Consider the following 13,025-nt stretch of genomic DNA (forward strand, 5'->3'; position numbering starts at 1 on the left):
ACACTGGCCAGGTAGCCCTGTATTCTTTTGTAACAAAAAGCTTTTGAGCTAGGGTCTCTTATTCCTGTTCTTGAAATGGTGAGCCTGTACCTTCAAGAAGTATTGTGGCTTGGCAGAGATCACACAGTAAATGGCAAGACCAACAGTCATATCCATTTGCTGGTTCAAAAACTCTTGCTTTTAACTAATAGAATGCATTGCTTTTCCAAGTAGTAGGCAGGGAACGGGCAGACAGTTGTAAAGTTGGACAACAGAAATGATGGCAGAATAGTGGGAAAATAGAATTTTCTTCCCAGCAATCTTAAGAAAGAACAAAGTTGGAGGGATCACAAAACTATACTGCAAAGCCATTGTAATCAAGACAGCTTGGTACTGGCAGAAGGACAAGCATATAGATCAATGGAGCAGAACAGAACATTGATGATTCTATCCTTCTCTCTCCTTCTGAAATAAATATCTCAAAAATTTAACCACGCCATTATGGTCAATTAATATTGGACAAAGGAAGCAAGAGCATACAATGGAGTAAAGGCAGTCTCTTCAATAAATGGTGGTGGGAAAACTGGACAGGTACATGCAAAAAAAAAAAGAACTTACATCCTATACAAGAATAAACTCAAAATGGATAAAAGACTTAAATTTTAAATGTTAGTCACAAAACCATAAAAATCCTAGAAGAAAACATAGGCAGTAAAATCTCAGACATCTCACATAGCAGAATTTTTGCTGATATATCTCCTAGGGTAAGAGAAACAAAGGAAAAAACAAAAAACAAATGGGACTATATAAAACTAAAAAGCTTCTGCACAGCAAAAGAAGCCATCCTCAAAATGAAAAGGGAACCCACTGTATGGGAGAACATATTTGCCAATGATACATCTGAAAAGGGGTTAATTTCCAAAATATGTAAAGAACTCATTCAGTTCAACTAAAGGAAGACAAACAATCCAATTAAAAATTGAGAGGATAGACACTTCTCTAAAGAGAACATACAGGTTGTCAAGAGACATATGAAAAAAATGTTTGCCCTGGCTGGTTTGGCTCAGTGGATAGAGTGCCAGCCTGTGGATTCAAGAGTCCCAGGTTCAATTCTGGTCAAGGGCACATGCCTGGGTGTGCAGGCTCATCCCCAGTAGGGGGTGTGCAGGAGGCAGCCAATCAGTGATTCTCTCTTATTATTGATATTTCTATCTCTTTCTTCTTCCTTCCACTCTGAAATCAATAAAAATATATTTTTAAAAAATGCTCATTGTCACTAATTGTCAGAGAGTTGAAACTTAAAACGACATGAGGTATCACGTCACACCTGCCAGACTGTTTACCATAAATCAATCAACAAACAGGGATGTGGGGAAAAGGGAACCTAGTACACTGCTGGTGGGAATGTAGACTGGTGTAGCCACTGTGGGAAACAGTATGGAGATTCCCCCCAAAATTAAATATGGAACTGCCATTTGACCCAGTGATCCCACTTCTGGGAATATATCCTAAGAATCCTGAAATACCAGTCAGAAAGAAAATATGCATCCCTATGTTCAAAGAAGCATTATTTACAACTAGTGACCAGGTGCACAAAATTGGTGCACTTGGTGGGGGGTCCCCCAGCCTGGTCTTGATGGATTGCCCCAAAGAGGTAGGCCGGAGCCGGGGGTCCCGCCTCCATGGCACGTGCAGGGCCGTGGGATCCCGCGCCAAGCATGCAGTGTCAAGCCCCGCCCACCCTGGTGATGGATTGTGACAGCGTGAGGCATCACGGCATGAGGGCGTAACAACCACGTAGGCTATTATTAGTGTAGATAGCTAAGATCTAGAAACAGCCCAAGTGCCCATCAGTAGATGAGTGGATAAAAAAGCTGTGGTACATTTACACAGTGGAATACTACTTGGCTGTAAAAAAAAGAAGGACCCCTTACCCTTAGAGACAGCATGAATGGACCTGAAGATTATTATGCTAGGCTAAATAAGCCAGTCAGAGAAAGACAAATATCACATGATCTCATATGTGGAATCTAATAAACAAAATAAACTGACGAATAAAATAGCTCCAGAGACATGGATGCATGGAACAGACGACAGATCATAGAGGGAAGGGGGTGGGGGTAAGGCAGGAAGAAATTAACCAAAGAATTTATATGCATATATGTATAACCCATGGATACAGTCAATACGTGGAGAAGGCCTGGGGTTGGGCGGGAGCCAGGTGGATGGGGGCAAAAGGGGGAAAGTGGGGGACATCTGTAATACTGCCAACAACAATAAAAAAAATGCTTACTTAAAAAAATTAAATCTCTTAGAAACTGGCTGTGGACTCACAGGATAAAGACGCATATAAGAACCAGAGGGGATGTTAATTTCTCAACGCATTTCCATTGGCTCATATCTCTTCTGTCTACATAGGTGGCAGACAATAGTTCTGGATAAAAGAAAATAAAAAGATGAAAGAAGAAGAAAGCAGCAGAGCCTGTGCCAGGTTCCATGCTGCTTATCTTTCACGCACATGACCTCGTGTGGCTTCAGTAGCCTGCGCAGTCTGCTTCAGGCGGCAAGGGGAATGAAGAATAATGGCTATAGCCCTAACCGGTTTGGCTCAGTGGCTAGAGCGTCGGCCTGCAGACTGAAGGTCCCAGGTTCGATTCCAGTCAAGGGCATGTACCTTGGTTGCGGGCACATCCCCAGTAGGAGGTGTGCAGGAGGCAGCTGATCGATGTTTCTGACTCTCTATCCCTCTCCCTTCCTCTCTGTAAAAAAATCAATAAAATATATTTTTAAAAAAAGAATAATGGCTACAGTTAATGATGCTCAGAAATACAGAGATAGTGTAATTTGTTCTGCTGAGCCTTCTAGACCTGCTCAGTGGGTTGCTTTGCACCTCCCAATTGCAGAAATTGAGTTACTAAATAGGACCAGTACAGCAACTGCCTCTAACAACACCCTCGGATGCAGGCTGCAGCCACGCTCCAGTGCTCAATTCGGAAACTCCAGTAAGGGTAGATTGAAAGCAGACATTTTTGGGTGATTAGTTCTGTTTTTAGTCCACATACAGCTTGGAAAGGAAAAGTAGCCCCATTTTGTTTTAGAATGTCTAGGGCCAGAATCTATCTTTTAGCACATTTCTGATTAGCCGAAATGATGAAAAATATCATGGGGTAGTAAAAGTATTTTTTTTAAATCTTAACTTTTTTTTAGGTCTTAGGATTCTCCCAGTTACAAAATGCTCTTCTTTCTGTGTCATTGATTACTAGAAATTAGATTTCAAATATTGGGGTGTGTGTTGAGAATGGACTTGCTTGATGGAGTGACTGCTTCACAAGAACTCTTTTGACTCTGGAAAATGAATTAGATTAAATTTCCTTGACTTTGGTACATTGTTATAACAAGCAAAAGCATTTCAGCCTGAAAAAAAATCTGGCAGACAGTTTATCTTTCTTTAAGACTGAAATGTGAGATTGTGTGAGTCTTATTTGTTTGCTGGAACAAAAAAGTGGTACCTTCAGCAGAGAGAGTGCTGGTGGGATGCCCGATCGAGAATAAGAGAAATAGAGATAGAAACCCTTTCTCTGAGAAGGAATCATACACTTCTTCAGACCTTAGCTTGGTCCTTTTTGCCTTTCTTAGCTGAATGTCATATGTCTTAAGGTGTTGGACAAAAGACAGTGCTTACAATCCCAGTAAGAGCATCATCAGAACATGACATGACCGACGCTATCACAGAGTTCTGTGCAAGTCGTGCCCAAAAAGGTCAGTCATTTCTGGTGGGCAGTTTCCTGCAGAGGCCTCTTTAGTGTGTGTTTTTTATATCAGGACCCAACGTTTTTCAGAAGGTTCCAGTAGTTTTAGAATTTACTGACCCCTTGCATCATCCTGGGCTTTAGACTCCACATCAGGCAGTAGATAACAGTTAGTTTGGGAGTGTGGTGCTATTTTTGAACCACTGCTTATAATCATGCCTGAAGTTAGGGAAAGCATTCAGAGCAGTAGTCTCAGCACTGCTACTCTTAGAAGTGCCCCATGATATTTTTTATTTTAAAACAATTTTATTGATTTTTTAAAGAGGGAGGGAGGGAAAGGGAAAGAGAGAGAGAGATACCAATGTGTGAGGGAAACATCCATTAGTTGCTTTCCGTAATCGCCCCAACTGGGGATCGGACCTGCAACCTGGGTATGTGCCCTGACTGGGAATGGAACCTGACACTTTTTAGTGTACCAACCAACTGAGCCCCACTGGCCAGGGCCCCATGATATTTTTCATCAGTTGGCAAATATTTTTGTCAAGTTTCAGTTGTGCTCTAGCTTTGGTTAGATGCTGGAGATGAGATGACAATATGATTTACCATCAGAAAAACTTTTTAAAAAATATATTTTTATTGATTTCTGAGAGGAAGGGAGAGAGATAGAAACATCAATGATGAGAGAGAACCATTGATTGGATGCCTCCTGCACGCCCCCTACTGGGGATCGAGCCTGTAACCCGAGCATGTGCCCTGACCAGTAATCAAACCATGACCTCCTGGATCATAGGTTGACGCTCAACCACTGAGCCACACCGGATGGGCTTACAACTGTTATTTTAAAACACTCTGGCCCAAATAATAAGTTGTGAAGTTGTGACTTCTCGGACCTCCCTTCCTTATCTCTCTCTTCCTACCAAACAATCAAGCCAGTATTGCTGATGATCTTACTAGGCTCCCACAACACTATACATACCTTTATCACATCTCAGTGTTCTTATGGTTTGTTAGCCTGTCTCTTTGCCTTGCTAGATTATAAACTCCTTGAGAGCAGGAATTGTTTTTTATCTCTGCATTTTCAGTATAGTGTTTGTTATTTAGAATTTTTTTTTTAAAATATATTTTATTGATATTTTACAGAGAGGAAGGGAGAGGGATAGAGAGTTAGAAACATCAATGAGAGAGAAACATCGATCAGCTGCCTCCTGCACACCTCCTACTGGAGATGTGCCCGCAACCAAGGTACATGCCCTTGACCGGAATCGAACCCGGGACCCTTCAGTCCGCAGGCCGACGCTCTATCCACTGAGTCAAACCGGTTTTGGCAAGTGTTTGTTGTTTAAATAAAGTGGATATTAAAATTAGTTCTAGCCAAAACCGGTTTGGCTCAGTGGATAGAGCGTCGGCCTGCGAACTGGAGGGTCCCGGGTTCGGTTCCGGTCAGGGGCGTGTGCCTTGGTTGCGGGCACATCCCCGGTGGGAGGTGTGCAGGAGGCAGCTGATCGATGTTTCTCTCTCATCGATGTTTCTAGCTCTCTATCCTTCTCCCTTCCTCTCTGTAAAATATCAATAAAAAATATATTTAAAAAAAAAAAATTAGTTCTAGTTCTTAGGGAACACAGCCAAAAGAAAAAATGATTTTGCAGTTATCTCAGAAAGAAAATTTGTAATCTAATGTTTAAAAATATCTGAAATATCTCAAATAATCTAAAAACATATAGTTTATTAAAAGACCATTAAAAAGTATCTTTCTTAAATGAAGAGGGCTTTAGAGGTAGATGAAGTTCTTCTGAAAAAAAAAACACATACACATATACATGAATCTATAATAATAAAAGCGTTATATGCTAATTAGACTGAACAGCCAAACGACCTTCCAGACAACCTTCCGGACGAAGCCGGGGCTGCGAGGGCTGAGGCAAGCTGCTGCAGTTGCGAGGGCCAAGCCCCTTGCATCAATTTCGTGCATTGGGCCTCTAGTTTATAATTTACTATTATAGCTACAACTTTACAAAACTTGATGTCATGGTAAGTTAAAAATTTTGCCTCTAATTTCCTAGGTTATTTAAACCAACATTTTTTTCAGTATGTGAAGATTGCAAAACAATTATGTTGCTTAAGAGAAGGTCTGCAGTTGAAATGCGGGCACAGCCATAAGTACTATGGCTAGTTGTTGCCTGACCATCCCTGAGAGCAATGATGGAGTGTGTGTCTGTATTTGTGTACACCATGATTGATTGGTTGTAAATGCAACTTACTAAACATGTGTTGAACACCTACTGTTTTATCCTGGGCACTGCCGTAGGTATGGGGGAGTTACAACGAGTGAAACATTTCTCTGCCCTCTAAGATCACATAATCCAGTCAAAAGGTAGACCCACAAAAAATAATTACAAATGTTAACTATACATAAAGGTCCATGGGCACCCAGGTGAAGAATGAATGGATTCTACTGTGTGCTTCATGTACGTTTGGGAGAGAAGGTGTTTGGAAGGGAAGAGGAAGTCGGGAAAGGATAGAAAGAAATGGCACTTGAACTAGGCCATGGTAGACAACAGATTTGCACACAATCAGTAACTGTGTTGAGCATTTGAAAGTTTCCTCCTTTTGGTTATAACTAGACATCTGATAACTTATTCCTTATCATTTTTATTTTGTTAAAACTTTATTTTGGTTTGTCATAATCTTAAGAAATCTATGGTTGGGTGGTATAGCAGTTAGCAATGGTCAAAAGAATTTTGTATCCTGCTTTTGAGGAGGTGAATATTAGAAACGGAGGGAAATTTTTAAAATTTATTTTAAGTTGTAGTTGACATACTATTAATTTCGGGTATACAATATAGTGATTAGACATTTATATACCTTATGAAGTGATCACCACAATAAGTTTAGTAAAAAATCTGTCACCGTATATAATTATTATGATACTATTGACTATATTCCCTATGCTGCATTTTACATCATCATGACTTATTTTATAACGGCCAGTTTGTACTTCTTAATCTCCTTCAACCATACCCTTCTTCCCCTATGGCAACCATCAGTTCTGTTTCTATGAGCCTGTTTTGGTTTTGTTTTGCATGTTTATTTATTTTGTTTTTTAGATTCTGCATATAAGTGAAAATATACAGTATTTGTCTTTCTCTGTCTGACTTATTTCACTTGGCATAATATCCTCTAGGTCCATCCATGTTGTCACAAATGGCAAGATTTCATTCTTTGTTGTGGCTCAGTAATATTTCATTGTATAAATGTACCACACTTTTTTTTTTTTCAAATCCTCATCCAAGGATATTTTCCCATTAATTTTTAGAGATAGTTGAGGTGAGAGGGAAAGACAGAGAGAAATATTAATGTCAGAGAAACACATCAATTGGTTGCCTCCTGCACGGGCCCTGACCAGGGCCCGGGCTGGGGACCGAGGTACGACGTACCCTTAACCGGAATCAAACCCGAGACTCTTCGGTCCACAGGCCAACACTCTATCCACTAAGCCAAACCAGCTAGGGCTGTACCGCACTTTCTTTATCCATTCGTCTGTTGATGGACACTTAGGTTGCTTCCATATCTTGACTATTGTAAATAATGCTGCATTGAACAGAGAGGTGTATATATCTTTTCAAAGTAGTGTTTTTGTTTCCTTTGCATAGATACCCAGAAGTGGAATTAATGGGTCATATGGTAGTTATATTTTTAATTTTAAAGAATCTCTACACTATTTTCTATAGTGGCTGCATCAGTGTACAATCCCACCAACCGTGCACTAGGTTCCCTTTTCTCCACATCACTACTAGCACTTACTATTTGTTGTCTTTTTGATAATAGCCAATCTGAGGTGTGAGGTGATATATATTGTGGTTTTGATTTGCATTTTCTTGATGATTAGTGCTGATGAGAAGAGGTAGGGAGGTGGAATGAGTGGGCATGGATTCACTCAGGGAGGAGCTAAAAATAAGACGGGTCAGCTAGTAGGCAGGCCTAGAGGTTGTGTGTGAGAGGGAACAATGTCGTCAGAGGAGAACATTACATATATACATGTATATTTATCTATACATATATGCATACATGCATTTGCTCAGGTTGGTCATAAGTTCTGGAAATAAATAAAATATTCATGCAGCTTTTTACAACTCTTATGTCACTAAATTTTCCCAACAACCCTGGAAGTGCCATCATCACCACTTTTTAGACAAGGAAACTGATGCCCGAGATATACAGCTAGTATGTGACAGTGGAGAGAGGCCTCATATTCCTGCCTTCTGACTGAAAAATGGACAGTTTTCTCATGACACCACAGCTATTTCTTTTTCTTTTTTTAATTCTTAACTGAGGAATGTTTTTCTAGATTTTGAGAGAGAGAGGGAGGGAGAGAGGGAGAGAGAGAGGGAAACATCGATATGAGAGAAAAACACGAATCAGATGCCTCCCATACTCGCCCCAACTGGGGATCGAACCTGAAACCTAGGTATATGCCCTGACTGGGAATTGAACCCAAACCTTTTGGTGCGTGGAATGATGCTCCAGTCAACTGAGCCACTTGGCCAGGGCGACACCACAGCTGTTTCAGGGATGCTAAGTCCTGGAATCAGAAAGACAGGATGGTAGTTGCTAAGTGAGGCATCCTTTTTGGTTGGGATGGAATGGAGAGGAGCCACCTAGAGTGACCCAATCCCATTCCATTGCCCCTTTTCCAACTCCAAGACCAAACTTTCCAATGATGAAAATACCGTGTCCAGGTGCAGAAATGACAGGTAAAAAGCTCCTTTGCTCACAAACCTTTGTAGATGTAAGTAAGTTGATCCAGCAGAGCAAACACACACTGCCCAGGGAGGTGGTGGAGCAGCTGCTGGAATCACGACCTCAGACTTGGCAACAAACGGGCTAAGGGCCTTCTCAGAGGAGCTTCTGGGCGTTCATTGCGGAAGCCATAGCATAGTGACATGCACTAGCTTAGCATCCTTGTTCCCACATGTGAAACCTCCTGCAAACCCCAGAGGAGGTGGAAGAAGATCAAAAGAAAGCCATGTTTGGATTTGAGCTGCACGCAGGGCAGGGAGCTCACAATAGAAAAGGATTCCCAATTTGAGAAGAAGTGGACAGCTCAGGAAACCTGGGAAGGAAAGGGAGATATGATCCCGCTAACAAGGAAAATATTTTCTGCAGAGGAAGACAACTTAACTTTGCTTTTTGAGGATTTAAAAAAATATTGATTTTTTTTTTAAAGAGAGGAAGTGAGAGGGATAGAGAGTTAGAAACATCGATGAGAGAGAAACATCAATCAGCTGCCTCCTGCACACCCCGTACTGGGGATGTGCCTGCAACCAAGGTACATGCCCTTGACCGGAATCGAACCTGAGACCATTCATTCCGCAGGCTGACCTTTATCCACTGAGCCAAACTGGTTTGGGCAAGAGGATTTTTTTTTAAGCAAAAAAGAAAATGTATGAATTCATAATCTAGAAGTAGCTCTTCCATTGGGTACAGCTGGATTCAGGGGTTCAGATAATTCTGTCTGCCTTTTGTCTTTCTCCATCTCAGCTTTGTTTTCCTTTTCCCTCTGTGAGGGTGTCCTTCCCACGAAGGCTGTCTGTTTTTCTCTGTAGGCAAAAATGGCCACACACAGCTCCAGGGTTACATAGCCTTGTCATTACATTTATAAAGGGCTAGTGAGACCCAGTTAGGACAGGCTACTCTTAAATCCAAACTAAATAAAGTGCTTTTGATGAAATGAAGCATGGGTCCTTTTGACTGCTGCATCTTTTATAAATACACATGTTCTGCATATGTGTGGCTTTTGCACCCTCACAAATCCCTGAATATTGCTTCCCCTACTCACAGAAGCTACTGTGGGTTGCAATATTTTTAATGTGTGGCATTCGTCTTTGTAGGTTCTTATTTCAGGGGAAACATTTGGCTCACTTGTAGTTTTAAGCGTCCCTTTCTTACTTCATTTCTTTGATTTCCATGTGGGGTACTATAATGTCTTTAAGGTTTGCCACAGTCTGGAGTCTCCATGGATAGTTGTGATGTTTTTGAAGGCACAGTCATCTGGAAATTCCAAAATTCAGAGCTTCCCCTACCCCCATCAGTCACCTCTGTCTCTCTACAGGTTTTGAAGGTTACTGCATATGTGCGCATGCATGCACGTGCGCGCACACACACACACACGCACACACAGATATGCATGTCCTGTTTATTTGTTGTCATCAAAATGTGTAGTAATCGCTGGGATAGAGGGAAATAGTTTCGTTTTTAAATTAAAACTTTATGATGCATATTGGCAAGAATCCTGAGTATTTCCCTGTATCCAAATGCTGGACTCTGTCTCTACTACTTTGGTCCAGTAAAATTGTCAGTGTAAGTGCAATGAATCAAGAGAATTTATTAATTTTCTTCTGAAGCTGGACTTGATTACAGTGTAGGGATTGGTGCCGTCTAGTTTTTCATCTTTTTCTCTTATTCTAGGCACTTGAAGAGGCCCAGAAAGCGATTCAGCAACTCTTCGGCAAAATCAAAGATATCAAAGACAAAGCAGAAAAATCAGAGCAAATGGTGAGTTTAGGTTTCTTCCTAATTTTTTTGCTCCAGAAGAGGAAGTTTGCATTTCATCCAGTTATACTCGTTAATGGGCTTTTACTCTCATTTGCTGCCAACCATAGCACCCACTTCTCTAAAACAAGCCCTCTGAGTACACTCTAGATCAGTTCAGGAGGAGAAGCTAGCGATAGTAACTCATTCCCTGCCGCCCGATATTTGCAGCCCTGTGTTTAAATAGTTTTCTAGTCATTTTGGATTCCTTTCTCTAGCGCTTGTTTATGTCATGTATTTTACTAGTATATCACGCATAGTACTAGGCTTGTGTTAGTTGCTCAATGAATGGAAGCCATTATTAAGATATACGATATGTCACTTAGTATCACATGAAAATGGTTCCTGGATCTGGGAGGTGGATGTAGCCTGCCCATGATTCATGCTTATGGTTTTGATTAAATCCTCCCTCTACACATCTGTCTTCCGGTGATGTACTCTGAAGGCCCCGCTCCTGACCAAGAATCCAGCCTCACCCACTCCTACTCTGTGGGAGGTGCTGTGAAATGCCAACTCCTGGGCTCAGATTCTGACTACAAAATGTCATGTTTCTGAATTACAGTTTTTTCAACTGTCAATAAGAATAACAACATCTAGCTCAAAGCATTACAAGAATTGAATGTATGAAGAGCACTGAGCATAGTCTTAGACTTGTGTTAGTTGCTCAATGAATGGGAACCATTATTACTATCATTTTTCCCCTAATCTTTTTGGTTACAAAAAACCTTACAGGTTTGTGATTGTGAAACTGAGCTGTGCAGGTCATAATCTTTATGGGTTCATGCAGGGTGATCCAACTAGAAAATCAGGTCACATGAACTTAACTCACTGCCAGGTTTTTCACTTTTTTTTATTTAAATTTTTTTTTAAATCCTCACCTAAGGACATAGTGTGTTTTTTTAAACTGATTTGAGAGAGGGAGAGAGATCAGTTGGTTACTCCCTGTATGCAGCCCCGACGGGATTGAACCTGCAACCCAGGTATGTGCCTGAACGGGGAATCGAACCCACAGCCTTTCAGTGTACAGGACAACACTCCAACCAACTAAGCCACCCAGCCAGGGCCCAGGTTTTTCACTTTTAATGGGAGGTATATCTTTCCAGTAACCAGGATATTTGTGCCTGGTATCAGGGCACTCCCTCCCTTCCAGGTATCAGAGAACCTGGGAGCAAGTTGCTCTTCAGAAAGCTTCTTGGTCAACACAAACTCAGGCAGTCAGTGGAAGATTTCACCTGGGTGTTGGTAAAGTTGGCAAATTGCCCCCACTTCACTACCCAGTGTACTTTTCTAGTGACTGAAATACACTTGTGTCCCCAGATATAGCACTTCTTCCTCTTGGACCTGGCAGATCAACACTTGGAATTTTACTCCTCTGATTTCCTTCTCACTCACTGAAGACTATACCTCTTCTCTTGTGACATTACATGCTAAGCTTATGTTGTGGGGTTTACATTCTTAAAAATCTTCAAATTTGAGAGGAATGCTTTCTTTTCTGGAGACAGTAAAACCTAGTTCCATGAGTGAAGACCATCTCAGTAGAATTAGCCAACTAATACCATCCATTTTTGTTCTGAACCTAGTAGTCCCAGTGGCAGAAGGCATACTTTTCTGACCTTGTTTAAGGTCAGAACAGTACATGCACTGTACTTGGCTTCTGGGCCCAGTAGACTCCATTGGGGGTGAAAAATAAAGTTCATTTCATTCTCACAAATGAGGATTTTATAACCCTGGGTAAAGTCGGTTGAAGAAATGCCAAATTAAATTTAAATGGGTTGATTGAGAATAATTTTGAATATCTGTTGTGAAAAAGCCTGTGTTTTCTCCAAGGGCTAACCTGAGACTTTTTTTAACATTTTATTTTTCAATTACAGTTTATAGTCAATGTTATTTTGTATTAGTTTCAGGTGTAACCTGAGATTTTTTTTTTTTTCTCTTGCTTCATTTGCAGTATTTTCTTGTGGAGCTACTTGCAGATGGGTTTACATTGTTCTTACCTTCTTCCTTTTTCTTCCATGGTTTTCAATATTTAGGTTAAAGAAATCACCCGTGATATTAAGCAGTTAGATCATGCCAAACGCCACCTGACCACCTCAATCACAACGCTGAATCACCTGCACATGTTGGCAGGCGGCGTCGATTCCCTCGAGTAAGCAGTGTCAACTTTCTCTTTTGGGTCCACATGAAATTAATGTGTTACATATAGAAAAGGGTTTATTTACTTCTCAGCCAGTAAAGTCTCACCATTCTGCCCCACTTTCTGCAAATCTGGCTCAAATGTTCAGTCACCAGGTTTACTTTTTACCCTCTGGTGTTCAAAACCCAAAAAACAACCTGACACTTTTTACTGTTGTTGTTAATCCTCACCCGAGGATATTTTTCCCATTGATTTTCAGAGAGAGTGGAAGGGAGGGAGGGAGAGGGAGAGAGAAATGTCAATGTGCGAGAAACACATGGATTAGTTGCCTGCTGAACTTGACCCAACTGGGGCCGGGGATTAAACCTGCAACTCAGGTATGTGCCCTTGATCAGGATTCAAACCTGCAACCCTTTGGTGAGCAGACTGATGCTCTAAACACTGAGAAAACCAGCCAGGGCACAGCCTGACACTTTGAAAGGAGATGCAAATGAATCTGAAGGGGCCCCAGAAGCTTGTGGGGAAATGACTTCAAGAATACAGGTTGTTTCCATATGGTAGATCTCTATCATTGA

The 13,025-nt window shown here is 41.2% G+C and overlaps 1 protein-coding gene across 1 annotated transcript in view; it reads left to right on the forward strand.

Annotated features, from left to right (window-relative positions):
• Positions 1–13,025, forward strand: part of VPS53 (VPS53 subunit of GARP complex) — a 154,646-nt gene that overhangs the window by 37,592 nt on the left and 104,029 nt on the right. The window contains exons 5-6 of the mRNA XM_080681611.1: positions 10,194–10,280; positions 12,347–12,462. Of these exons, the coding sequence (XP_080537737.1) occupies positions 10,194–10,280; positions 12,347–12,462 (203 nt within the window). The remainder of the gene's footprint in view (positions 1–10,193; positions 10,281–12,346; positions 12,463–13,025) is intronic.

This window comes from Plecotus auritus, assembly GCF_963455305.1.
Source record: "Plecotus auritus genome assembly, chromosome: 7".
NCBI classification, from domain to species: Eukaryota; Metazoa; Chordata; class Mammalia; order Chiroptera; family Vespertilionidae; genus Plecotus; species Plecotus auritus.